The 24,526-nt window shown below is 54.0% G+C and overlaps 13 protein-coding genes across 13 annotated transcripts; 10 read left to right on the forward strand and 3 right to left on the reverse strand.

The window, feature by feature from the left end:
* Positions 1 to 555: 555 nt before the first annotated feature.
* On the reverse strand, positions 556 to 1,656 carry SEPMUDRAFT_146187 (uncharacterized protein). The gene is made up of 4 exons (XM_016903506.1): positions 1,458 to 1,656; positions 1,111 to 1,393; positions 870 to 1,035; positions 556 to 817 (listed from the first exon to the last, which is right to left on the reverse strand). The coding sequence occupies exons 1-4, from the start codon at positions 1,578 to 1,580 to the stop codon at positions 733 to 735; spliced, it is 657 nt and encodes a 218-aa protein (XP_016765213.1). The 5' UTR covers positions 1,581 to 1,656; the 3' UTR covers positions 556 to 732.
* Positions 1,657 to 2,259: 603 nt separating this feature from the next.
* Positions 2,260 to 3,333, forward strand: SEPMUDRAFT_146188 (uncharacterized protein). Its single transcript, XM_016903507.1, has one exon. It carries the CDS (start codon positions 2,420 to 2,422, stop codon positions 3,143 to 3,145), a length of 726 nt encoding a protein of 241 aa, XP_016765214.1. The 5' UTR covers positions 2,260 to 2,419; the 3' UTR covers positions 3,146 to 3,333.
* A 460-nt stretch (positions 3,334 to 3,793) lies between these two features.
* Positions 3,794 to 6,179, forward strand: SEPMUDRAFT_146190 (uncharacterized protein). The gene is made up of 5 exons (XM_016903508.1): positions 3,794 to 4,389; positions 4,450 to 4,556; positions 4,811 to 5,285; positions 5,352 to 5,826; positions 5,940 to 6,179. Exons 1-3 carry the CDS (start codon positions 3,934 to 3,936, stop codon positions 4,815 to 4,817), a joined length of 570 nt encoding a protein of 189 aa, XP_016765216.1. The 5' UTR covers positions 3,794 to 3,933; the 3' UTR covers positions 4,818 to 5,285; positions 5,352 to 5,826; positions 5,940 to 6,179.
* Positions 3,794 to 6,589, reverse strand: SEPMUDRAFT_153150 (urease accessory protein UreG; the record flags this gene model as incomplete). The annotated part of the gene is made up of 7 exons (XM_016907502.1): positions 3,794 to 4,389; positions 4,450 to 4,556; positions 4,706 to 5,283; positions 5,350 to 5,826; positions 5,940 to 6,178; positions 6,270 to 6,277; positions 6,415 to 6,589. 5 exons carry the CDS (start codon positions 6,587 to 6,589, stop codon positions 5,181 to 5,183), a joined length of 1,002 nt encoding a protein of 333 aa, XP_016765215.1. The 3' UTR covers positions 3,794 to 4,389; positions 4,450 to 4,556; positions 4,706 to 5,180.
* A 790-nt stretch (positions 6,590 to 7,379) lies between these two features.
* On the forward strand, positions 7,380 to 8,010 carry SEPMUDRAFT_122510 (uncharacterized protein; the record flags this gene model as incomplete). Its single annotated transcript, XM_016901774.1, has 1 exon — positions 7,380 to 8,010. A coding segment is annotated over exon 1 (365 nt), but the record flags the coding sequence as incomplete, so codon positions are not given.
* SEPMUDRAFT_153151 (uncharacterized protein) lies at positions 7,380 to 10,437 on the forward strand (the record flags this gene model as incomplete). The annotated part of the gene is made up of 4 exons (XM_016907503.1): positions 7,380 to 8,424; positions 8,483 to 10,316; positions 10,368 to 10,372; positions 10,406 to 10,437. Exons 1-4 carry the CDS (start codon positions 7,917 to 7,919, stop codon positions 10,435 to 10,437), a joined length of 2,379 nt encoding a protein of 792 aa, XP_016765218.1. The 5' UTR covers positions 7,380 to 7,916.
* A 736-nt stretch (positions 10,438 to 11,173) lies between these two features.
* SEPMUDRAFT_122511 (alpha/beta-hydrolase) lies at positions 11,174 to 14,391 on the forward strand. The gene is made up of 4 exons (XM_016901775.1): positions 11,174 to 11,261; positions 11,360 to 13,837; positions 13,938 to 14,163; positions 14,249 to 14,391. The coding sequence occupies exons 1-2, from the start codon at positions 11,257 to 11,259 to the stop codon at positions 13,467 to 13,469; spliced, it is 2,115 nt and encodes a 704-aa protein (XP_016765219.1). The 5' UTR covers positions 11,174 to 11,256; the 3' UTR covers positions 13,470 to 13,837; positions 13,938 to 14,163; positions 14,249 to 14,391.
* SEPMUDRAFT_104404 (60S ribosomal protein) lies at positions 13,932 to 14,463 on the reverse strand (the record flags this gene model as incomplete). The annotated part of the gene is made up of 3 exons (XM_016900538.1): positions 13,932 to 14,163; positions 14,249 to 14,391; positions 14,461 to 14,463. The coding sequence occupies 3 exons, from the start codon at positions 14,461 to 14,463 to the stop codon at positions 13,932 to 13,934; spliced, it is 378 nt and encodes a 125-aa protein (XP_016765220.1).
* A 278-nt stretch (positions 14,464 to 14,741) lies between these two features.
* Positions 14,742 to 16,268, forward strand: SEPMUDRAFT_122515 (uncharacterized protein). Its single transcript, XM_016901776.1, has one exon. The coding sequence runs from the start codon at positions 15,792 to 15,794 to the stop codon at positions 16,137 to 16,139; it is 348 nt and encodes a 115-aa protein (XP_016765221.1). The 5' UTR covers positions 14,742 to 15,791; the 3' UTR covers positions 16,140 to 16,268.
* SEPMUDRAFT_146193 (golgi SNAP receptor complex member 1) lies at positions 14,742 to 16,268 on the forward strand. Its single transcript, XM_016903509.1, has 2 exons — positions 14,742 to 15,018; positions 15,125 to 16,268. The coding sequence occupies exons 1-2, from the start codon at positions 14,836 to 14,838 to the stop codon at positions 15,623 to 15,625; spliced, it is 684 nt and encodes a 227-aa protein (XP_016765222.1). The 5' UTR covers positions 14,742 to 14,835; the 3' UTR covers positions 15,626 to 16,268.
* A 527-nt stretch (positions 16,269 to 16,795) lies between these two features.
* Positions 16,796 to 20,100, forward strand: SEPMUDRAFT_146194 (uncharacterized protein). The gene is made up of 3 exons (XM_016903510.1): positions 16,796 to 16,939; positions 17,050 to 19,523; positions 19,589 to 20,100. Exons 1-3 carry the CDS (start codon positions 16,891 to 16,893, stop codon positions 19,691 to 19,693), a joined length of 2,628 nt encoding a protein of 875 aa, XP_016765223.1. The 5' UTR covers positions 16,796 to 16,890; the 3' UTR covers positions 19,694 to 20,100.
* A 929-nt stretch (positions 20,101 to 21,029) lies between these two features.
* Positions 21,030 to 22,807, forward strand: SEPMUDRAFT_146198 (uncharacterized protein). Its single transcript, XM_016903511.1, has one exon. The coding sequence runs from the start codon at positions 21,295 to 21,297 to the stop codon at positions 22,534 to 22,536; it is 1,242 nt and encodes a 413-aa protein (XP_016765224.1). The 5' UTR covers positions 21,030 to 21,294; the 3' UTR covers positions 22,537 to 22,807.
* Positions 22,808 to 23,103: 296 nt separating this feature from the next.
* Positions 23,104 to 24,219, forward strand: SEPMUDRAFT_146199 (OsmC-like protein). Its single transcript, XM_016903512.1, has 4 exons — positions 23,104 to 23,439; positions 23,504 to 23,525; positions 23,622 to 23,660; positions 23,777 to 24,219. Exons 1-4 carry the CDS (start codon positions 23,184 to 23,186, stop codon positions 23,979 to 23,981), a joined length of 522 nt encoding a protein of 173 aa, XP_016765225.1. The 5' UTR covers positions 23,104 to 23,183; the 3' UTR covers positions 23,982 to 24,219.
* The last annotated feature ends 307 nt before the right edge of the window (positions 24,220 to 24,526 follow it).

The following is a 24,526-nucleotide window of genomic DNA, read 5'->3' on the forward strand; positions in this document are numbered from 1 at the left end:
CGAACGAGGGTGATGGATGTCTTACGGTAAGTTTTCCTGATAGGCATGCGCCTGCCGCTCGTCACAGCCACGCTACATCGAGCCTGCCTGGCAATGCATTGGTGGTCGCCCGACTCACCACGAGATGAAGTGGGCACAGGCGCAGGAAGCCACAAGCGCGAACATCGATTCACTGCTGCTTCAACGCAGAGGCCACTATAACGGCGACGACGAAAGATCATGTACAGAGACGGGACTAACTTACTGAGGTCGTGATTGCCGGAAGTCCGAATGCCGGATCTTAGATAATCCGCGGCCAGAATCGCCAAGTGGACCTTCTCGACTCCTTAATCCCTTGCGATCTCCCCTCCCCCTACTTTACCTCTTCTACTGATTGGCCAGGCCCGCCCATGCACTATTCTTGTCGCAGTACCTCCTTGGAGGTACCTCTAGCTACAATATGCTGGTTGTAGGCTTGTAGTGGACACATCACCCAAGCTGCCTGCAAGTGCCTGAGTGCAGCCACAGAACAACAAGATCGATCAGCCACAGAAAGCGGCACTGTAACATGAGGCTGTTCAAATGGATCATTCAATGCAGCTTGATGCAGACGTGCCACACTTGAGTTGTAAGGGCTGGAACATACTTCGGAAGACCGAAATGCCCATTTAAAGGTACACGTAGCTCGACTTGTACACCTAAGTCAGCACAGCCCAGACGTTCCCCAATCCTCTTTGCCTGATTCATTGTAGCCTAATGCTTTTGCTTCTTTCTCTGCATCTGGACATGGTCATCGAATCGTCTGTAAGCAAACTGTCCCTCAATCACCACGGATGCTCTCGATGAAAGTTAGCACAGTTATGCTAGATCGTTTGTCCATTTCCACTCACGTCCACAGCCACCAAATCGGCGACCTCACGTTAACAGAATGTTTGGCCAGTTTGAAGTATGCGAACACCAGTGCCTCGAGAGCGTGAATTGAGATCAAGCCACCAAATAGGTATGGTTGAATCAAGTATGAAAACCTGGCAAAGGTCGAGCCGAAGGCGCGCTCGACTATAGAAGTGGGCAGGCACGCAATCATTAGCTCTGCGCGCACGACTGCATACAGTATGTTGAGATGCTTCTCACCTAGCTGGCCTTCCGCATGCCAGTGACGTTGGCTGTATACTAGCAACGTGCCAAGGATGATCAGAAATGGCGCCATGTACGATCCCGTAGGCGGCAGGTATCGCTTGACCGTGACATCTGAGACTCCCAGTGCTTCAACACACTCCTTGTCGAAGATCACTACACGCTCGCGAGCTTCACGCCAAGTTTCCATCGGAGGTACAAACGGTAGTGTGACAGTATTGCCGTGGCACGAAAGCTCAAGAGCTCTCATGCTGATGTCCACGACTTTGCCATCATACGCCTGAAATTCCGTGTACGATCAGCAGATATCTATATATGATATAGCAAGGGCAGTTTATTCCCACCTTCCAGGACGGTACCCGGGCATAATGTTGGAGATAGCGAATTACCGAGTCGTGATGGTCGTTGTTCATGTGCTTGATAATCCGATCTTTGGCAGCATGTTCAGGATCTATGTCTGCAGTCATGGTGCGCGTGTATGTTCGTTGCTGGTGCACGCTGCATAAGGTATTGTACAGTGCACCTACTACATGTAGTATTTACTGTACCTTGAGGTAAGGTAGAGGTATACAGCAACTGAGCTCCTGACTCCTTAGATACGGCTGAGATGCGAGTACGGGCCGAGAAGGAGGATCGCCGAGCAAAAACTGGATTCTTAGTCATCAATTTGTTGCCTGTTCTCTTCTCAAATTCCCGAGTCTCAGCTCAATAGGAGGTAATACATGTGCCTATTGCCGCTTGACTATCACCCACCATCGTCACCAGTGGTTACTTGTAGCTGGCTGGCAGGACAAATGGACTGAGTGAACAAGTGAGCAAGTGAACAATCGAATGACATCAGCCCCGCAGGCCGCAGGGACAGGAAGAGCCACGGCGCTGTGGATTGCTGGCACGATACCTACCAAAGATGCGACACGAATCACACGATGATCAAAAGCTACATGTAGTCATTCTCCGCGTCTCTGGCAGATGCAGTCATCGTCATGCAACAGCGCAACGACGAGGATATGAATATGCGCCACGCAATGCGGCTCGCTTACGCTTCACAGTGAACCTGAAATGTACCCCTGCCAGCTGTGGCGGCTCTGGAGCCTATTGCGTCAGGTGGGTACAACATGAGAATGGATCAATGCCAGGAGAAACAGGTTTGGTAGGTACTTGTTGCGGTGGCCTAAGTGCACCACTTGACCTATCTCGCAGTTCCTGACTTGTTGCATCTCAACCTCCCTCGCGCACAACCACAAGCACAACCACCACACAAGCTCTTTTACCCTCGCACACTGCACACAGCACGAAAGAAACCAGTATGTCGTCTCAACAGGAAGAGAGTTCAGCCAGCTTGTCGGGCCAAGGTGGTGCGAACGCCGGACTGAACGCATCTGGCAGCGCAGAAGCCAACAGCAAAAGTACGAAAAAGACGCCCAAGAAGTTGGGCCAAAAGAAGCCCGAGCAGCAACCCACTCCCGATCACACGGAAAACGAAGTCGAGGCCGGAGCAGAGCAAGAGGCATCAGCAGAAGCCGGCGCCGAAGCTGACGGCGACGGAGAGTCTCAAATGGAGCCCGAAGTGGCACAGTCTCGCCAACAGTCGCGCCGCCGCCAGAGTCGAGGCCGCGGCCGCAAAGGAGGGCAACAGGAGAGTGACACGGAATCTATTGCTCGCAGCGATCAAAGCGCTGCGGGAGGACGCCGCCAGCGACAGCGTCAAAAGAAGCAACAGCAAACCAAGAACTCACAGGGCGGTCCGCTGGACGGCATCACGGAAGACCTTCCTGGTGGCGAAGTCGTCAACCAGGCGGGCGAACTCGTACAGGGGACCGCTGGCAATGCGGTCAACAGCGTCGGCGACACTGCCGGAAAGGCACTGGGCGGCTTGACGGGCGGCGGCAAGCAAGGACAGGAGGAAGGCGGAGGCGGGAAAGATGAGGGTGGTGGTGAACAGTTGCGACTTCGGCTGGAACTCAATCTTGATATTGAGATTCAGTTAAAGGCTAAAATCCACGGAGACCTCACGCTCGGTCTCTTGAATTAGATACATGTAGAGCAGAGCAGACCATTGCGCTCCAGTCCAAGTAAAATAGGGGGAGTTTGTTGGTAATTCCGTTGAAATTTTGGATTGATGATTTTGATGGCGAGACGTGCAAATGTACTTTACCTACCTTACCATCATCTACCTATCTACATGTACCTCCTAGTTGATGAACTCAACTCGAGTACACACCGACCCTCTGAGATGGAAGACCTTCAATGTCAATCCATGAAGCATTATGACATGGATGAGAGTCCCCAAGTCTCGGGCCGTCCGCTCCATAATGGCGTCAGCTCAATTCTTGTCATCCTTGATCCTAGCAAATTTCTTTCCCAGTTGTACAACCGCACCTGCATGAGTGTTCCATTGCATGTGATGACTGACGACTTATGACGATAGACGATCTTTGTTAATGCACCCGACACCACCACCTCCTCCGATTGTACATGATTAGGTAGGTGTTCAAGGTGGATACTGTGGCGGTGCGACAGGGGTGTGTGGGGTGGGTGCCTTGGATGAAGAATAGGCAGGCACGGTACAGTAGCGCGATCGAATGGAAACAGGTTTCGTTGCATGTGCTGACTGACGGGCTGACTGGCGACGAGAGCCGTATTCTGTAGTGGGTAGGTGGGTACAGCACGCAGAGGGTGAGCCTAGGTCCCTCACACACACTCACATACACTCACATACACACACACTCTGTCCCTCTCTCTGTAGCTTTCACTCATCAATCATCGATCAAATTCAGGTCTATATATCATTCAGCTCAAGGCGAGAAGGGGAGCAGCAAGATGGCAGACGCCGTCAACAACGAGTCGTACCGGAGAAAGTACATCGAGGAACCCAAGTTGGAGCACTTGTCAGAGGAGACGCAAAAGAACCCGCCGAAGCAGAGGACTGTACAGCAACAGGAGAAGCAAGACAAGCTCATCAAGAAAGAAAAGCGCGAATCCGGTCTGGAGTCTAATCGCTCCCGATCGTCCTCACGCCGCGAGCGTAGGAAACGAGTACAGCAGGCCATGGAGGATGGCAAATACATGAAGACGGGCTCGCTCGAAGCCCTCGAGGAAGCGGACGCCAACGGGGATCTCGAGCAACAGCGACCATTCGAGCGAATCGGGCCCGATAGTACATCCATGGACGGTCCCGTCACCCACGCACGAGCGATGCGAGGTGAAATTCCCGTCCGGGGCTCCAATCCCAATCAGCCCTACTACATCACGCCACAAGAGGAAGCAAGCAGTGGAGTAAGTCCGGCAGCAGCACCACGCCCTCAAGAAGTCTTCGGAAATGCTAACACTTTCAAGTCAGTCCTAAAAGACCAAGATGGTCTCAAGCTTACATTAGAAGCCAACCTGGACATTGAGATTGAGCTCAAAGCCAGCATTCGCGGCGACTTGACCCTCTCGTTATAGTAAGTATTTTTCCTTTCCTTTTCTTTTCTTTCCCTCCCTTCCCTTGAAGGCTCGAGGCAGTTGCATCAAATCCTCGACAATAAGTACAGTGACGGCTGCTGTTGTCTGGGCATCAGAAGATCACACAGTAACAGTGGTGAACTTCTAGTGCATGAAGTCACGATCGTCGAACGCGACCACACACCTACCTTAGCCCTCACATTACGGCGGCGCGTGTACCGGGTCAGACTTGCTGACAGCTCTTGTCCCGTAGCGAGTAACTTTTTTCCGACCGAAAGGCACAGCTGCTGGCTGCTGTCTCTGAGAGAGTATTGCAGCGCATCGGGGATTGTCGATATGGAGCACGGAGCTTCGCCACCGGGCGGAGAGGGCAGAAGAGGCTGCTCTATGGTCGCTTGTAATGTGGCTGTGGCGTAAGACATGAAGGGGGCATACCTACTGAAGGCAAGATAAGGAACAGTACCACTCATACACACTACAACCATAGTTGGTCTTCTTGCTGGAGCATGTCAGCTGAATCAAGGCGTGCACTCGCGGGTGTATGTGTATGCCTGTACGCGAGCCCATATTAGTGGACAATAGCGTGCATGAACGCTTCAAACGGATTGACCAGGCGGCAGCCTTCACGCCGCTACGTTTGCTCTCCGCGCGCTCAAGATCAGGTCTACGATTTGGTCCACGCCCTTTCCATTCTTCACCTGCGCGAAAATCGTTGGTCCTCCCTCCCTGTCACGAATTGTCAGTCTGCACTATGCGAGGACGAGCCCCTTCGAGCCAATCCGGGCGCCTCACCTAATTTTCCGGGCGTCCCTATCCATGACGTGTAGGTCGGCACCTATGAGCTCGGCAAGGTCTGTCTTGTTGACGATGAGCAGATCACTCTGCGTGATGCCCGGTCCTCCCTTGCGGGGAATCTTGTCACCTCCACTGACATCGATCACATATATGATGTAGTCTGCCAATTCTCGTGAGTAGTTCGCAGCAAGGTTGTCTCCCCCCGACTCGATCAACAGAAGATCGGTCTGAAACTCCTTTTGCAAATCTTGCAACGCTGCGAGATTCTGCGAAATGTCCTCGCGGACTGCGGCATGCGGACAGCCTCCCGTCTCGATTGCTCTGATTCGTTCTGCGGGGAGTGCTTTATGGCGGGTGAGGAATTCGCCATCCTCGCGGGTAAAGATGTCGTTCGTCACCGCGGCAATGCTGTATTGATCTCGGAGGGCGAGGCAGAGAGCGAGCATGAGGGCGGTTTTGCCGGATCCGACGGGCCTGCGAGTTCAGAGCATGATTAGTGGGCAGTTCCAGTCCCTCGACAGCGTCACGGCTACGGCGATGCCGACTGCGACGAGTACGGCCATCGAACCACTGGGCAGAAGACATACCCACCGATGCCGACCGTGAATGCTCGGTCTTTCCAATCTCTGCCTGCGATGATGGGCATTTCGCGACCCAGAAAGGAGCCGGGGCCATCGAGAATTTCGTGCGTGTGGCCATGGTCTACAGCAGCGTGAGAGTGTGATGCTGCCGCTGGCCCTTCGTGGGAGTGAGAGTGAGCATGTCCCGACATGGCTGCCAATGGAAATGAAGTTGAGCCAAACTCCGAGTCAGCAGTTCTAGACTTCTACAGGTAGGTAGGTAAGGTAGTTGGGGCACCCGACGGAGCGGGAGGAGCTCTTCCTAATCCCTATAGGTACAGGTACACTACCACTTACCTTAGTTACTGTTCTACACGTACCGTGTTGTCCGCTATACTCAATCTATAATTACGTGTGGGGGGTATCATGGTATGATATTCAGCAACAGGCTAGGCTTAGAACACTTCAGGTTAGGCTGAACTGATCATCACCGTGCACCTACTTCTCTGAACATCTGCCGGAATACCTCCTACTCCACGGCGGAGGTCTGCTTGTACAGAGCCTTTCTGTGCGTCTTCTATCATGGTTACTGCCACGAGTGGCTGCTTTGGTCGCGTGACGCCCACAAGTGTGATGGCTATATCCTCTTCTGGCATGCAGACACGATGCAGTGCCATGATCATCCATCGGCGCATCACGGCTGGGCCAGTCTGGCAGCAAGCACATCGATACGAAGACTCTGCATAGCATAGCCCAACCCTACGGCCAAACGGACGTTGTGGACGGCGAGCTGCTGTGAAAGGAGCGGGTCAGCACAACGGAAGTTGAAGGAGATTAAACACTGCAGTGCCCGCAGTGAGACTGTCTGTACCATATGAACTCGGGCTGTGTCTCCATGCTCGAGCACGAGCGCTGACGAGCCTGACGTAACTGACTGACTGTGCTGAGTTGAGACCGGTACGAGCAGCCGTGCGCTTGCATGCAGTATTGTGTGCAACGCGCCCGACGCAGGCGAACGAGGACTTGGCCCCCAAAAAGACCAACACCACTGTTGCATGTGAAAGCAGGGAGAAGGATGGACGGATGGACGGATGGACGGATGGTTTGACGTGGCTGACCAAAGAGGTCAGACGTGGTCCGCGACACCAGGCTCGCTCTCCCTGGGACAGTGTAGCAGTCGGATGGCGGCATGGACATGAACGAACACGTATGAGCCACGCGAGACGGCCTGCGCGTCGGGAAGCGGTTTGTTTGTGCATGTATGACAATCGCCGGCTCATTGCAGCTGTCAAACCCCATCCTGGGTTATGGGAGTGCTGGATGGAGGACGGATGGCCGTGGACGGCGACCTCCAAACAGGCCCCAAGTACCTAGTTTGCAGTCTGTGATGGGCACGATAATCGGGCTTGTGCGATGATGTTCCACAACACGTTTGCAAAGTCGCAAGTATGTGTGACCTTCCACTGTGTCGGTGTCTCGTGTCGCCATGGCATGGCCAGGATTGCAACACATCTATCGGTCATCCCAGCGTGCGGGAGACCTGGCGAGGCGGATCACGATGAGGAGGGTATGGCCCATCTTCATTCACGATTCGCATTGTATTGTGCGTTGTGAGCATTTCTTGGGAACCGCCTCCTTGCATGCTCACCGCCCTAGGAATGTCTCAACTTTCATTCACACACGTCTCGCCGCTATGGCTGGGCCGCTTTCGGATCCGCGGGTTCCAACAAAGAAACAAAGAAAACACTGCATACACATCCATCCCGCAACAATCGCAGCATTGCGCGAGGCAGAAGAGGGCCGTGCTCGTCATTGGACAAAGGAGCGCATGCCACCGTGGGCGTGGAATAATAGACACAACGATAATTCTTGCGTTTCTTTGCAATAATGGCACGTCTGGACCCGTCACGCGCCTCTATTGGTGCGTAGGTAGCAGGGCTTTCATTGTCGAGTGGGAATGCCAGTGGAACAAGAGGACGGTGAGACCCCGCTGTCTCGTCTCCGATGTCTGCTTCACTCCACGATTTACCGCTGCCCCTGCTTCCTCCGCATCGACAGTGGAATCAACCGCATCAGCCTGTGCAAACGCTGCACTCCGCCAATGCTCCCTCACACATCGTCTTCACGAGACAGCTGTGGCAGAGAACCATGTCCGGCGGCTCCCACCCAGCTAATGACGCTGTCTTGAACCAGTCTCAAGCTCAGGATACACGAGGCAGCAGCCATAATATTACTACAGGTTCCAGTCGGCGCACGTCGTCCTCCGTCTCCTCGCGCTCCCGCCGACGCTCTTCAAGTCCCTCTGGCCGAGATCCAACCAAGACTCCATTGACGCCTGAAGAGAGCCCCCCTTTCAGTCGGACAACAAGAAAGCGGACCGCTGGCATTGTGGAGGCCGAGGACAAAGACCTCACTCTCCCCAACGCGTACTCGGCGCATCCGACTTGCGACGGCGGCGAAGTACACGTCTGCATCTGCCAACCAGAGCCCAAGATCCCGAGACCCAGGAACGGTGCGTCAAGTCGCGCGCGCATGCTGAGCTTGACCCGCGTTGCTAACGTGCTATATAGCCTTCATTCTGTATCGCCAGAACCAACAGGCCCAAGTCGTCGCTCAAAATCCCGGTCTCGCGAACCCGGAGATTTCCAAAATCATCGGCGAGCAGTGGCAGAACCAAGCTCCAGAGGTCAAAGCAAGGTGGAAAGCGCTTGCTGAAGAGGAGAAGGTCCGCCACCAACAGCAATACCCCTCCTATCGTTACCAGCCCAAGCGCAGCAATCGAAGAGGCAGCGTGTCATCAGAGCCAGCATCGGGAGTTGAGAAGGCTCGCTGTCACAAGTGTGGCGGGAAGAGCATATTGGCCCCATCGACACCGTACACAGCCAGCAATAGTCCAGCGACAGCCAACACACCGGGCCCCCTCGCTACGCCGGTCACCAGAACACTGCCCGTGTTCCGGGACCTCAGTCTCCAATCACCAGCAGCAAGACGGTCTGGCCGCTTCCCCAGCAGCACCATGTCTCCTAACCATCACGACGAGCGCGACGATCTCGGTCCTCTCAGTCCCGAACTCAAGCGGCGGCGGTATAATAACATCAGTGAGCACTCCAATCCTATGACTTCACGCCCACCGCCACCACGGTATGTGACTGCACCGCCTCCGGGAGTGCACGTTGGCCCTGGCACGCCATTTCCCTTTAACCAGACACCTCCTTCGCATCCATATCCACCAGCGGCAGCACACGCGCGGCGCGAATCGCTCCCTGGACTGCGCGGTGTGGTGAGTTCTCCTGGACCCATGGCACCACCTCCCAGACCTGGACCAGGCTATGCGCAACACCGCTTGTCCCAAGGACACGTAGGAGCACATGACCGATCATTGACACTGCCACCATTACAAACCAACAGCGCTGGTGTTGCTCCTGGTCCGATGACATCTAGCGGCGGTGTCAAGAGTGTGAAAGAGTCCATCATGAGCCTGGACTTTTGGTACAAGATCAATGTGTTGGGTAAAGTTGCGCCGCCCACACCAGTCAGAAAGTCAGCGCCTCGGGGACCTCTAGTCGCCATCGAGGGTGACAATCTCGAGGCTGTCAAGACTCTTGCCAATTGGCTGAGTAACACATTGGGCAAAGGAGAGGATCTGAATGTAAAGCAGCTCGACGGGCCTGCGGTGAGCTGCGAAGGCAGTAAGCAGCAGATCATGGCGCGATATCACCGCCTGGCAGCAGATTGGCTGTTGAAGAGCAGCAGTATCACAGAGTCGCTGATGATGGGCGCGATATCACCGACTGATTCTGTCATGGTCGACGCTCCTTCCACCCTGCCCAAAGCCAAAGGCAGAGCGCCCATCGATGAGAATTACGACGACAGCAACGACTCGGAGGCCAATACGAACAGAGCGTCGCCTGATCGAGTAGCCGCACGCGCTCACGGTGCGGAACCCTCGGAGACTGATCGATATGGCGACGAGGCTGAGCAGGTGGAAGGAGGACATTCATCATCCACACGCAAAGCCTCCAGCTCGAGCAAAGGCTCGTCCGCGCCCAACAGCAGCACTAAGCCAGTGGGCATCATCGCCAATTACTCCCTGCACGCCAGCAATTTCTTCGCCTGCCATATTCCCATTGAGTCCTATGCACAGTACTCGCCCAAGGATCACTGGGAGTGGACCGCCACACACTGGCGCGGCATCATCAGTCCCGATTTGACCATCTACGTCAAAGACAGTGCCGTGGCCGAGAGTGGCAAGCCCACGGTCGAGATCATGGAGCCCGGTAGCCTATTTGTGGTGAAGAGGAGCAAGGGGGAAGGTAAAGACACGTTTGATGTCGAGGCTTCCACACTGAGACGTCTTGGCTTCGAAGTCAGCGAATGGGTGCGTGGGTTTGGCGAGAACGCTCTGTAAGAGGAGATACAGATACACAGACGAACAGTATGTGGGCTATGGTGTAGTTACGGTATGTACGTGTTTCGTGTAATACCTTACCTAGGTAGATTAGATGGCGACACGCCTGGCCAGTGAATCGCATTATACTCGAATAACCACGCCCCCCCCGCCATTCCACATTATCTTTACCTGACCTCCCTTCCAGTACCGTAAAACTGCACTGTACTGGTCAGTCCCGTCATAGTCGCGCCTCGTTGATGGACGTCGCAGTCGATGGCGCTCTGGCTTCGAATGCTGTGGCTGCTATGGTTGTAGTCAATGGATGTCCCCGGCGTCTCCCGCTAGGAGGTACCGTACATTCTGGATCCGTGTTGCTTGCACACACCCGCAATTGCTTTGCCATTCGGTCCAAGTGGAAAGACGGGACAATGGATTCAACGAAACCTCCGAGGCCTGAGAAAGTGCCACGACCTTTCTGCCTGAAGCTTACTAGAGGGATGTGCTAATACACTCCCCCAACTGTAGACCAGATCCGGTTAGTCATCCCGGCGCGGGATGGATTACAGAGACGGGCCGTGGTCTTTCACATGCCAAAGCCACTGTTGAGTCGTCGAGTCTCGTGGCCGAATGACGAACGGTCTACGGATCTAAGGTCAGGTTAGGTACAGTACCTACCTTACCTTACATGTAGGAGGTACGGTACTTAGCCTTCGTCCACTCCACTGCCGCCATGGCACGGCGAGCCTCTCTCCCTCCCTACACGTAGCCGTCGTCCATCACCATCACCACCACCACCACCGCCAGCACCACCTCCGCCGCCGCCACCATCATCACCACCACCATCGTCACCACCACCACCACCACCATCACCACCAAGACTCATTCCGAAAGTTCCTTTGTCTGCTTGGGTTGTCTGGATGTCTGTAGAGCTGCTGGGCTCTTGCGGCTTCTGCTATGATAGGTAGGTATGCGGCCCATTTCGATACCTTGAAGGGGCACACTCCACAGCCTAGAGGCCGACAGACCACCGGGAAAAGGCACCGCTGACGGAGTGAACAGACCACATCCTAGGGCGGCCGTCAACTCGCTTTCGCAAGTACCAAGTGCTCGCCGTCGTCGTCTTCTGGAGCCTCTATCTGCGCAAGTTTAAGCGACATGGTCCGCCCGGCGTGGACCGCCTCTCGCGATGGCTCTCTACACGCTTCAACATGCACCAGGCGCTCGTCGTGTCTTGCATGGCTCTGTACGTGACGCGCAACTTTGCTCGAGTGGTGGGACTCGAGTCGCCCGAGCCGTTGGCCAATCTGTACGATAAGAAGTTCTTTCGAGCCACCTGGGTCACGACCGCACTTGATGCGGGCTTTTGGACTGCCATGCATCTCAGGCCAAAGTGGCTCAGACATGTGTGCGAGATCGTCTTCACGCTGTACTACTTGGTCTGTGCAGAGCAAGCAGACGAAATGGTGCGCAGAGTCAGAGGCGATCTGCGCGTGGAGCATCTGCGCGTGAGCTGGAACAAGCCAAATACACCCATACTGAAGTTCTTTATGGGCTTGATGAGGCCCAAGCTTATGAAGTATGAGCCAAGAAAGATCAAGATACACAGACCCAAAGACAGCGACTACACGGAACCAATAGATGCGTGGCTGTACTTCGATGGATCAGATACAGAATTGCGCCGCCAACGCGAAATCGTGCTGGACATTCCCGGAGGCGGTTTCGTGGCCATGGACCCACGATGCCACGACGACAAGCTGATGTCGTGGGCCGGCAAGCTGGGCTGTCCGGTGCTGGCACTCGACTACAAAAAGGCGCCAGACGAGTGCTACCCTTACCAGCTTTATGAGTGCTACGACACATATTACCAGCTAATCATGACACGTGGTCGGTGCATCAACCTATCTGGAGAGCATGTGCCCAAAATCATCATCAGTGGAGACAGCGCAGGTGGCAATCTTGCAGCAGGCACAGTACTGATGGTCCTCGATGAGAAGTCCCAGCACTCCACTTGGCACACGGGCTTTATATCGAACACTCTTCCTCCGCCGGAAGCTGTCGTCCTCATCTATCCAGCTCTCGAGCTCAACATCGGCATTTGGATGTCCGATGAGCATCTCGCGCTGATGAACTCTCTGAGACGCAACAAAGACGACAAACGCGTGCTTGACCGCAAGACCGAAGACTATCGTCGCATAGACCGCACCACGCCGTATACATCTGATGCTGAAGACTCAGACGATACCGTGACGCCTAGACCCCGGCGCAAGTCGTCGGTGGCTCAACAGCCTGAGAAGCGTATGAAGACACGGTTAGCTATGAGCAGTGTAATCTCATATACGAACGACCGCATTATTAGCCCAGAAATGCTCCGAGCAATGATCATTGTCTACATTGGCCCGCATCGAAGACCAGACTTCACCACAGACTACTGGCTTTCCCCCGTTCGAGCACCGGAAGAGCTACTCGCAAAATTCCCGAAGACATTCTTGATATGCGGTGAGCGCGATCCCCTCGTGGACGATACGCAGATTTTCGCAGGGCGGTTGCGACAGGCTAAACTGTTGGAGTTCAACCGCCGTAAAGAGGTCGGCCTCGTTAGTGAAGAAGCAGTCTTCAACGACGAGGACCATTTCAAGAAGATCATTGTTCCACAGATCAGCCACGGATTCCTTCAGTTCGTGAGTCTATACCACGATGGCTGGGAGTGGATTCATGAATGCAGACGATTCATGCAGCAAGCATTCATTGATGCTTATACACGAGAACCGTCCTCTGTCGCATCGAATGGCGGCACTGACTACTTCTCGAATCCTCGCGGCAGCACCTCTCGACGTGGATCAGATTTCGAGCGACCGCTCGAAATTCCTTCAAAGTTTAGAATGACTAAAATTGATGCTGGTGGTATCACTTCGCCACAGCAGCGTCGAAGTAATCATTCGAGGAGCGGAAGTGGAGGGGGACGGCACTCAAGTCAGGTAGGCTCGTCTCTGACTTCAAACTCGAGGAGGAGCAGTACGAGGGCGCGGAGAACACATTACATGTCCGGAGCGATGAGTCCAAGTGCCAATAGGAATGCTGTCAATCGACTCGCCAGTAGCGAGGATTTGCTCGAACGGCGAATGAGAGTCATGACAGGACCATTGTTTTCAAAAGATGACAACAACTGACATTGAATGTGTTTGGGTGACATGGTCAGACGCTGGCGTGGATTCCCCATCGGCAGGAAATACAACGAGAAGTTGCAATTGTCGTCTTCGGATTTGTCTTCGCGAAGGTACCCCCACAGCTTGTGGTAACCCATTGCCGGAGCTTGGAGATTAGGTATGTTTGGACGATGTGTAAACCAGCGGGAAGTGTGAGAACATGAGGAAGTTGGCGAGCATGAGTCTTTCGAGTTGTATAGAACAGATACAAGGCACTACGAATGCCCGTTGGCCAAAAGTGCCATCCCTGACGCCATGGTGTATATCTCGCTCGCTCAATCCTCGCACACGCTCGCAACTTTTGGAATAGTCAAGCCCTTTTACGCAACAGCCTGTCTCTCGTCAGCTCAGCCAGTCGCAAGGGTATATCCCACCACCATTCCTCCTCGCCAGAGAGGTATTAGGTATATGTGGGTGTTCAAGCAATCATACCTTCACGGCGAAGTTCCTCTGAGGGAAGTGTCTCTGCTTCTTCTTCTGCTTCTCGGTGACGCGTGCCGCATCCTCTGGAGACAGACGGCGGCGGATGGCGCGAGTCTGCTTGGCACGAAGATCGAGTGGCAGGTACTTCTTCTTTTGGTAGAAGAGACGGAGCTGGGCGCGTTGGTTGGCGTTGATGATGGTGAGCACGCGAGCGATCGATTTGCGGACGTCGTGGCTATTGAGTATTGCCATGTCAGTGACTGGCCCTTTGTTCATTTCTGGGTGCGAGGGAAGGTGTGAATGGGTAGAAGGTGTCGTACATCTTGTTGAGCTTCGAGGAAGCGCCGCCAGCAATCTTCTGTGTGCGCAGCTGCACCAGCTCGGCCTTCAAGTCATCGAGCTGCTTCTTGAGCTCGTCCTTGTTCTTGCCCCAAAGCGCAGAGGCCTTGACTTTTCCGGACGACTGCACGCAGGAGTGTTGTCAGCCGCGTCCTTGTCCGTACGGATGATGTCGTAGGACTAGAAGTCTTACCATGCTGACTGAAGTTCCTGTGGGTTAGTGGTCGAGAGAGAGAGGGATGTTCCAGCGGCGTCAATGAAGTGATAAGAGGTTGTGAGCCGTAGGAATCTTCATTTCGTATGCTTGGCGCCTCGGTGTGTGGGTTGCTCCTTTCCCCGAGCTACCTGCATGGCGGGCCTCGCCCTGTTCCGCATGCGGCCTCTCCCGGTGATGCTACAACTGTAAGGTACCTACCTCCTACCTCTTACTACCTACAACTATGTGTGCACCCCCTGGAGCTGGAGCAGAGAAATAACAGCCATCGAAACAGAAGAGAAAAGAGAAGCTTGGCATCTGCACTGTGCCGTGTGTATTGCTTTGAGTTGCGAATTGCCACCTCTCGAATTCATGAGCATGACGGCAAATATGGGCAGCTGGGCCCAACTACGGCAGCAAGCACGATCGCAGGAGACGCAGACCGAGTCTCTCTTCCATACTTACGCGCAATTTGCCTCCAAAACCGACCTGGACCCGCAGCCTAGCGAGGTTGAGCGGCGCACCGAAGAGCAGCTCATTCAGCTATTAGAGAAGGTCGTCCTCTTCCCCCTTTCACTTGACACGCGGCGAGCGGCGAGCGGACCCGCTGGGCTTGATACTACGTTGCAATGCACTGTGCTGTACTGACGGTGTCCCTCAGCGTACTGCAACCCTCGCCTCCCTCCAGAGGAGCCTCGACTCAGAACCTACGCCGTCAGCTCTCAAATCGACAAACTTGGCACGCCACCGCGAGATTCTCTCCCAGCACCGATCCGAATTGTCGCGCCTCAAATCGCAAATCTCGCAGTCTCGCGATCGCGCCAATTTGCTTTCTAACGTTCGCAAAGACATTTCCTCGTACCGGAATGCGCAGAATCCGGAAGCACAGGAGGCCGAGTACATGCTACAGGAACGAAACCGGCTTGATCGTTCCCACAATGTGGCCGACAGTGTGCTCAGTCAGGCATACGCCGTGAACGAGAGTTTCGGTCTGCAAAGAGAGAGCTTAGCCGGCATCCAGAGGAGGATCACTGGTGCAGCAGCACAGATCCCTGGCATCAACGGCTTGATGCAGAGAATTGGTAGCAAGAAGCGAAGAGACGGCATTATATTGGGCTCCTTTATCGCTATCTGCTTCTTGGTGCTGTTATGGTTCTGGTGAATAGTCATGGGATACGACGAGAACTTCCGTTGCTCGGCATCCTTATGATTTCTCCGGTGTATCTGCGCACTTGCGCCTCGACACTCGTGCCTTTGGAACACTTACCACTCGCAAAAATTGCGTGGACAGGAAGAGTCACTCCGACCAGACCGAGGGCGTGATCAAAATGGACGAGCTGATTATGCTTGAATCCATGCCACCACGTTTGTATCTGCAACAGCAAGCCGATCGACCCGACGAAGCCAGGCTCGGGTTCAATGCCCTGCGCCTTCAGGTGAAATCAACGCTGGCCTCCCCTCCGAGGAATTGTTCTTCCGAGTGCTCCAATCTTGGCCACCAGCCTACTATAATGTATCGATTGGATACACTGGTGCGCACTCGTTGGACATGGATCGAACATGTTGAGGGTGCGAAGAAGAGTCCCGGGTTCTCGGCAAACGTCAACCTTGGACGTGCTACGACAGCGGCACTGCACAAAGGGCTGGAAATCTTTGCTCGGGTCGTTACTGAGTAGCATGATGTTGATGATCTCGCATTGAATTCCATTGTTTACTGAAGCAACACACGTAGGAGACCACAGAGTCTCAAAGGAAGTCTATAGTGGTATAGTGGCATAGTGGAAGCTAAATTGAGTCTATCAAAGGAAGGTGGCTTTCCGTTGCGGTGTGGCTGGGTTTACAACGTTCATCAAGGTGCTTCAATCGAGTTGCGAAGCCTCCAACATCCGATGTTGTAGTGTTCTCTTGATCGGGATCGCTGTGTCGTCTGAGGGCATTGCCAGCGGAGAGGCAATGCATTGCGGGAAGGCTGCGAACCGTAGCAAAGCACAGAGCGCCGTTGCGTCACGGCAATGAATACGAGACCTTCGACTAAGGTAAGGTCCATGAATGTATGGCGTCGTCCATAGATTCTTCATGCCATTCCAAGCTCACCCTACCCCGAGCAACGTATATCGAATTTTCAACCGGATGATCTATCCGTGTTACTTTACCTAAGTTTCCATTTCTTATAAGTTCTCCAAAAGAAAAAGATAATTGCTGGGGCATGCTTCCATGGTTGCCGAGCCAACGGTGTCTCAGTCCACGCCAAACAAAATATCTGCTCGATCACGCTGTCAAACGTCGACCAGCAATTGTAGTAAGGTCCCAGCGTTGAGTATTTTTTCTTTCGTTGCTATCCGTTGTCATTCTTGTCTTTGTAGCTGTCAGAACATTCAGCATTCCGATCATTCTCATGCCCGGTTATGGGCTTGCTCGATATTCACGATGAAAGAACAGGTTCCGAGTCCCACTTACTTTTCCAAGGAGCAAATAGGTGCGTGGGTTGCATTTCATACTACTGATGTGACAACGACTAGCATCACGAACGCGACCAGGTACATGTACATGCACTAGAGTCTAGAGGCTGATCGAGCACCATCACAGCTTCATATCTCTCCGAGCTCCGCCAACCGCCACCTGCACGACCATCCGGCTCACGACCAGCACCTCCATCTAAATTGGGCAGCTTGCGGCGAACCGACACGGTTGCGCCAGCAGAAGCAGGACACAGCGACCGGCGGCAGTTGTCCACCTGCGCCAGCCTGCCAATGATGGAGTCGACTACCAAGCCATCGGGCAGTCGCAGTCCCTTTGCTGGACGACCACTGGCACGAGCACCTTCCAGATCTCCCGAGCCATCTGGGCCATCACAATCGCCAGCACTGTCCGCGGCGCCCTCAATGTCAGCTCAACAGGCGCGTCCTCGACGGACTCCGAGCATGACATATATGGAGAATGGTCTGCGCTGGATGGAGAAGCAGGAGACACGGTCATTAAGCCAGGCACTGGCGGACATGGATCTGGAGGCGGAGCGGAAAATGCATGCGGCAGCACAAGACGAGGCGGCCATGCTGGTGTGGAAACATCAGAATCCAGAAGCAATCAGCGGCCCTTATGTCAACCCGGACCTCAGGACGCGAGACTATCGTTCGCATCTACGCAAAGGCAGTTATCATCGTAGCCACAGCCAAGATGCACACTCGTCTAGCGGCTCACATAGCGCATCGGACGGCAGCCAAGCATCACCCACAGGCGAGAGCGCCATGCTCCCCACAGGTCTCAACAATGCGCAAGTGCCTCGCAAAGTCAGCCCTCCAACCGGCAGAGTGTCTGTGCAGAAAAGGCGAGGTTCGAGCAGCAAGAGCTATGATGAATTGGCTGAAGTCGTGGCACAGGACATCGCGATCGCGCATCGAAGGAGCAGTAGCGGCAGCAAACGCATCATGAGTGGAGAGAAGAAGAAGTTCATGAGCCCGGACGATCGAATTTGGGAAGATCCAGAGGAGGGCGCTGCGCCGGCGATGCAACAAGATGGTACGAATCAGCAAGTCAAGGACTCAGGCGCGTATGCTACTCAGGCACAGCCATCACATGTTCGCAGAAACCCTTTCGCAAGAGTCAGAGCACAATATGAGAAAAGTTTGGAGCGCTCCAATTCAGCGCCGGCTCTGCAAACCCTTAACGGCATATCGCCGCCGAGACATGAACGAGTCGAAATTCAGAGAAATCCACCGAGTCAGAGTCGGAATGCTTTCTACACCTCGAACGAGGTCGTGCTTCCGCCAACTCCACCTATTGAGCTTCAGCATGAGCCAGATGATGTGGCACCAAAGACCACAAAAATGGCCGACGGCAGGGAGATTCGAGGAGATGATATACGGGCCGCAACCAGTAAGTCGAGGAGTGCATACAGCCCAAATTTGCCTCGGCCGACAATTGTCAGTGACAAGCCTGGACGACCGATTGTCAGCTTTCAAAAGGATTATAAGCCGAAGGAGATCGTGATGGAAGAGCAGCATGCGACTGCCTTGCCAACAGAATCTCCATCTCCCAGTTCCCCTCAAATGGGGAACGTGGATACCTCGCCATCCAGAATTCCTACCAAGCCTGGAAGTAGTCCATTCATCCAAAGAGCATTTGACGAGAGCCCCGTAAAATCTCGTGTGTCACCAAGGGGTGAATCGGAGTCGCCCACGAAGAGCAGGATTCCGAAAATCAACGTGAGCGATGTCCCCAAATGGACGCCGTCTGTTCAACCATCTACTTCCCCCACTCGACAGTCTGTTCTCCCTCCCGTGCCAACAATCCGCGCGCCACATATCCCACACATACCTACGATATGTCCGCCAGAGGAGGAGTCGACACCAGTGCCTGAGGTGCGGACTGTCAGCGTCGACGTAGAGACGCCTCCAGTCGGCGAATCACCCACCAAGTCAAGTAGGATGTCACAGCGACCATCGCAAGCGGCCGTTGCACCATCGCCTGGCCGTCCGCTTCCTCGACATGCAAACACCACTCCCATCCCACAGAGCAAGTCAACACCCCACTACACGCCGTCGATTCGAGCATCCAGTACATTGTGTGCGCACTGTGCACTTCCGATTGCCGGTCGAATTCTGAGTGCAGCAGGGGAGCGTTTTCATCCTGGATGCTTCGTCTGCCACCAATGCAACACAAATCTAGAATGTGTTGCGTTCTATCCAGAGCCTGAGCGACAACGAGCAGCGCGACTCGAAGATCCGGACAGTGCTGGGGAAGACCCGACACTACGATTCTACTGCCATCTTGACTTCCACGAGCTTTTCAGTCCTCGGTGCAAATCCTGCAAGACTCCCATCGAGGGGGAAGTGATAGTGGCTTGTGGAGCGGAATGGCACGAAGGGCACTTTTTCTGCGCACAATGTGGCGATCCATTTGACTCGAGCACGCCATTCGTGGAGAAGGATGGACACGCGTGGTGTGTCGGGTGTCATACGAATCGATACAGCTCCAAATGTCGGAAGTGCAAGAAGCCGGTGACGGACGTGGTTGTCAAAGCTCTTGGTTCGGACTGGCATAGCAATTGCTTCACATGCATGGTAAGCCTTCGTGTAGGTATCTGAGCTACGATGATGATGATGATGCTGACGGCTACATACTGCAGGAGTGTAATGGCGAATTTGCGGACGGTAGATACTTTTTGCGTGGCGATAGTCAAGACTGCCCAGTATGTGTGAGTTGTGAAGAGAGGAGGCTGAAAGCAGCTTAGTGTCGGCATGGTGAAACCCTAAGCTCGAGATTGCAATAACAACAAGGTAATATACCTCCTAGTGCCCTCGCGCAGTCATAGCACGCACAGCGCCTTCTGGGTAACAGAGAAACAGTACCGACGTATGGACGGTACTCGTGTTCATCATGCAAGCTATTGGGCAAATAGGTGTGCTCGAAACGTAGCCGAGAGGCCACTGCTAATGTCCTACCTCCTAATACAACGTTAGTACAGGTACCTATGTTGGTCGGTACAGGTACCTATCGTCTGCACCGCTCCTGTACCTCATGGACAGCACAGGCTACCTCCTGTGACGACGGAGTCCAAGTCCGTACGATCAATATATCTTACGTGATAGACGTGTGATATGCTGATAGAAATGTCAAACTTATATAGTAGCATAAATTCATATTTATCCATACCTACTAGTACCTATTTATCCATATTGTGAGGGTGTGAGCACAGGGGTACGGCGGTGTTTCTCCTTCGAGCTGTGTAGTTCTACCGCGCCACGTTGCCGAACGACGCCAGATCTGCCGGGAAAGCTGCTGGGATGGGAATCTCACCGCCGTAACGGCGCCGTCAGGGTCTGCAAGGACTGTCTACAAGTATAGTCCATGTATCTGTACTGTAGGTAAGGTAGAGGAAAGTCATGTTATACTCATGTACCTATGTATGCAGTCTCATACACGGAATAACCAGGCGGGGTAGAGGTAGGCGGTATAACTATCAGGTAGAGAAAACATGATGTTTATTGGCCATGTCGTGGCATACCTGAACTGAACAGTGAAAGCTGAATGATGCACGCCAGGGCAAGTTTGAGTTGCACGTAACCTGGGGGCTCTTGGGCGGCGGGCCACTTCGCAATCATATTTGACCGACCCGCCTACCTACATTACTACCTCTGTACGTGCCCGCTTAGTTTCGCGCTTCGCCTCCCTATTCTACTCCAGTACTAGTTCGAGTAGATCGCAGTGACGCTGCTGCAGTGCTGTGCTGGACGAGGCGCTGCCGCCCAACGCACGAGGCAACAAGAAACCAGGCACCCTCACCCTCATTCTTGTCACCAGCGGGAACAACAGCAACAGCAACAGCAATAGCAACAGCACCGGCACCAATCCCAGCACCAGCAGTACCAACACCACCTCCGCTACCACCACCACCACCATCACCACCACCACCACCGACGACGACGAGACGACGACGGCGTCGGCGTCGACATATACTATCACATTGGCCGCCGCTGCGTGACAACCTCGTCACACGAACTTGGCATCACCAACCGTGAACTACCTAACGAGACTGCGAGACCAGCGACGTATGGAGGGCGGACGGACACTGCCACACTTCACCACACCACATACACCCCACCCACGCCATCTTAATCCGAGCATTACTTCATCCCGACTTCCCAGTTGCGCAGGTCGCAGCTGATCTTCGTGCGTCGATTACCACTGGCGACGCGGCGGTACATATAAGCCGCGCAGTTCCTTCCTGATTTCTCCCATCTTGCCTGGAGCATGATCTGAAACAATAGCCCTGGACTGCGGCACATTATATATGCGACACGGCACGTGAACCCTACACACGGCTCCCAGGCCATGGCCATACACCGCGGTATACAGTCCGCCCTGTTCTACTACTTGTCGTGCGCGCCGTGCGCGGATGTTCGCTACCGCAAGCGGAGAAAGCAAGAAGCTGCTTTATCCAGAGCCGAACGCCTGGCGCTCGATGCGGAAGAGTCGAACGTATATCGACATCCCGGGGAGCCGTCGTCGACGAACCCTCACTGGCAGTCGGAGATCGAGTTGGGCCCGACATTCGTTCGCAAAGGCAAGAAGAAAGCGAGCACGGGGGACAGCCAACGACAACTGAAAGTAGAGAGGGCGAACAGTAATGCCAGTCACAACGCGACTTTGCCAGACTTTGATCCACGAAGTTGCAGCAGTGCGACAGCCGATCGCAGATGGAGGTCAAGGAGTGATGGGAGAGGTGATGAGCCGTGGTGTGGCTCATCGAGCTTGTTGCAGAGGCCAGCGACAGCAAGGACCAATGGATCGACTGCAACCATGTATCATACCAACTACAATCCTGCAATCAACGAGATGCATCCACCCACAGTGACTAAAGTCAACCGACGGGAAGATGTGATATGGATGATGCAACCAGTGCCGATTTCCAACGTCATGGGTGGCAGTGAACGAGGCATCAGGGGAAGAAGCGACAGTGGTGGCGGCAGTCGACTTCGCTTATCCAGTACGGGACTGTCAACACAAGTGAGCACCAGACTCCTCGAGCCGAGATCTAGAACTGGCACTCCATCAGTATCGGGCGTGTCTCGCGAGAGTTCTTTCCGATCGGTCGCGGGACCCAGTGAGCAGAGGCGCGAAAAGTCTGGCGAGCACGATTTTGCCTCCATGCCTCCACACTCCACCGATGGCAGCAATGAGTCTGCGCGCAGCACGTTGCGCATACCAGAACTTGCTGCCATGAGGCATCCACCACGACGTGCAACATCACGGCCACAGCTTTCCACCGTCCTTTCCGATGGCGACTTACCATCCCAGATGCAACGAAGTACACCCAAAGAGAATAGCATGCCGACCTCACTTCCAGGTGTCAACGGCATCATTGATATTTTGGATGGGCAAGCCGTACGCTCTGCCAGGGCAGGGCGCGAGAAGCCTGTTGGCGCCGTCTTTCGCCACAAGCACGATGATAGTGAGGTGAGCATACGTCCGGAACTCTTCGATAGCTGGTATACGCCTGATTTTGAGCTCGGCAAGTACATTTTTGAGCATACGAAGCGAGAGGTGCATAAGAGGTGGAGCATGGATCTATAACACATGTCATTTTCGGTGTCTGATTCCTGGTTAAGTCGTTTTGGAGCGTTCAAGCGTGGTGTTTACTGTGGAAGTCCGGCGGCGGACATTCGGGTTGCTTGGATGATACGTCCGCATGGCAGCAAAGAAGATGACCTGTTTGTACATGGCTAGATGATGAGCTGGCCGAGCCATTCATCCAGCAACAGCAGGTGCACAGTCACGAACACATCGGTCTATACAGGTAGTATAGCAATCAGAGAATGAAGCATAAGGTACTACCTTACCTCATCCATACTGGTGACATTGGATGAAAGATGGTACCTGGCCTGGTAATACCTCCTAGGAGGTAAGGTACCTGTACTTTGTTGGAGGTCGCTTGGCGCGCCGAGGTTCATAAAGTTGTACCGCAACCTACCTTAGCCTTAAGGTAGGTCCTTAGGAGGTTTGAGGTACCGCCGGTCCGCCATCATAGAGACTCGATCCTACGTCTGACGTCAAGCTCCTGGCACCTGGTCACATCTCCCGCGGAAACAGTGGCTTCGGTACAAATACTGTAGGAGGTACCTGTAGTAAGTGCTCTGGCCACTCCATCAGAAGACGCAGCGACAGACGGTACATAGCACATCGCCTCTTGCACCAGACCAGACGTATCATATCCCGCCGAGATGATGACTACCTGTATCCGCGCGTTTCAACCGATCCTACGCAGCGCCCCTCGTTTCGCTGTCCGAAGCAGTCAGCAAGTCCGCTTCCTCAACAAGGACACATCACCATCGCTGTATGCTGCCCACGCTGCGGTCACGGGAGCTCGGAATGGCCACGTCACAGCAGAGAACCTCGATTTGCAGCTTGGTACCCCCAAGGCAATGGGAGGCAAAGGCGGAGCAACCAACCCGGAGGAGCTGTTCGCAGCCGGCTATGGTATGGGCTGACTTCTTGGGAGGCGGTATCATGTTGGAAATATTCGCTGACTCATATCCACTAGGCGCATGCTTTCAGAGCGCCATGTGAGTACCTAGTGAAGCACTCCTCATACACTCTCGTCGCGCTGTCTGCGAGAAGGATACCGGCTAACCTGTGACCGACGACTACCTTACTCGTAGGAACGCTGTTGCACCCAGCCTCAAGGTCAAGCTACCACAGTGAGTCCCAGCATGGCCCTCTCTCTCTCTCTCTCCCTTGTGTCGATGTCTACCACGCTCGATGACGGCGGCACCTTTGGGAGATGGTTGCTGACCGGTCACGTACCACTGCACAGGGACAGCGTCGTGGAAACCACGGTGCACCTCATTGGATCTCTCAAGGAGCTCGATATCGGCATCAGAGTAGACATGAAGGTGAAAGTCAAGGGTGCCAAGAAAGAGGACATCGAGGCACTTGTAGCCAAGACCAAAGAGGTGTGCCCATATAGCCGAGCGACGCAGGGCAACGTAGTGACCAACGTGGAAGTCATGGTTGAATAGATAGGAGGTACGAGTCCCGTTTAAATTTGGTTGCAAGTTGTGTAGTAGTACGGGATTTTGGCAAATGGATCGGGTCGTTGCCTGAGTTACCGCGTGCGGGTATATTATACGTACTGTGTACCTCCGTACCCTTATGTACAATGTAAGGTACCTTTAGGATCCCTGGGCACAGGACGCTAGTGCTGTGCCTTTGGGGCAAATCCTCCGTTGTCCAATGAATCAAATGAATGAAAGGAACAAAATGAATGAATGAAAGATCCATTTTGGACCACATGCAGCGACGCTATCCCAAGGCCAATTTCCACCTGTCTTCAGCCGTTCAGCCTGTCTGTCTTGTCCACGCGAGTCTCTCTCTCTCTCTCTCTCTCTCTCTCCCTGTTTGCCTGTTTCTCTCTCTTCTCCACAGTCTGCAAGGGTTGTCAGCGTACCTGGTACCTATTTGCTTGGTCTGGTCTAGATCTCCGCCGACTCTGGCACTCCTCATCACATCCTCTTCTTCTTCTGCCTCCTCCTCCTCCTCCTCCTCCTTCTCTTCCTCCTTTTGC

The sequence above is a fragment of the Sphaerulina musiva genome (genome assembly GCF_000320565.1).
Source record: "Sphaerulina musiva SO2202 unplaced genomic scaffold SEPMUscaffold_1, whole genome shotgun sequence".
Classification (NCBI taxonomy): domain Eukaryota; kingdom Fungi; phylum Ascomycota; class Dothideomycetes; order Mycosphaerellales; family Mycosphaerellaceae; genus Sphaerulina; species Sphaerulina musiva.

Bases quoted from the DNA above. Each gene is read 5' to 3' on its own strand.
- SEPMUDRAFT_122515 (XM_016901776.1), top strand. From the start codon at position 15,792: ATGGACGAGCTGATTATGCTTGAATCCATGCCACCACGTTTGTATCTG.
- SEPMUDRAFT_146190 (XM_016903508.1), top strand. From the start codon at position 3,934: ATGGCAGACGCCGTCAACAACGAGTCGTACCGGAGAAAGTACATCGAG. The intron at 4,390-4,449 runs GTAAGTCCGGCA...AACACTTTCAAG, and splicing joins AAGAGGAAGCAAGCAGTGGA to TCAGTCCTAAAAGACCAAGA.
- SEPMUDRAFT_146198 (XM_016903511.1), top strand. From the start codon at position 21,295: ATGGCCATACACCGCGGTATACAGTCCGCCCTGTTCTACTACTTGTCG.
- SEPMUDRAFT_146193 (XM_016903509.1), top strand. From the start codon at position 14,836: ATGAGCATGACGGCAAATATGGGCAGCTGGGCCCAACTACGGCAGCAA. The intron at 15,019-15,124 runs GTCGTCCTCTTC...GGTGTCCCTCAG, and splicing joins TCATTCAGCTATTAGAGAAG to CGTACTGCAACCCTCGCCTC.
- SEPMUDRAFT_146187 (XM_016903506.1), bottom strand. From the start codon at position 1,580: ATGACTGCAGACATAGATCCTGAACATGCTGCCAAAGATCGGATTATC. The intron at 1,394-1,457 runs GTGGGAATAAAC...ACGGAATTTCAG, and splicing joins CCCGGGTACCGTCCTGGAAG to GCGTATGATGGCAAAGTCGT. The intron at 818-869 runs GTGAGTGGAAAT...ACTTTCATCGAG, and splicing joins CCGATTTGGTGGCTGTGGAC to AGCATCCGTGGTGATTGAGG.
- SEPMUDRAFT_146188 (XM_016903507.1), top strand. From the start codon at position 2,420: ATGTCGTCTCAACAGGAAGAGAGTTCAGCCAGCTTGTCGGGCCAAGGT.
- SEPMUDRAFT_146194 (XM_016903510.1), top strand. From the start codon at position 16,891: ATGAAAGAACAGGTTCCGAGTCCCACTTACTTTTCCAAGGAGCAAATA. The intron at 16,940-17,049 runs GTGCGTGGGTTG...GCACCATCACAG, and splicing joins CTTTTCCAAGGAGCAAATAG to CTTCATATCTCTCCGAGCTC. The intron at 19,524-19,588 runs GTAAGCCTTCGT...TACATACTGCAG, and splicing joins GCAATTGCTTCACATGCATG to GAGTGTAATGGCGAATTTGC.
- SEPMUDRAFT_146199 (XM_016903512.1), top strand. From the start codon at position 23,184: ATGATGACTACCTGTATCCGCGCGTTTCAACCGATCCTACGCAGCGCC. The intron at 23,440-23,503 runs GTATGGGCTGAC...CATATCCACTAG, and splicing joins GCTGTTCGCAGCCGGCTATG to GCGCATGCTTTCAGAGCGCC. The intron at 23,526-23,621 runs GTGAGTACCTAG...CCTTACTCGTAG, and splicing joins GCATGCTTTCAGAGCGCCAT to GAACGCTGTTGCACCCAGCC.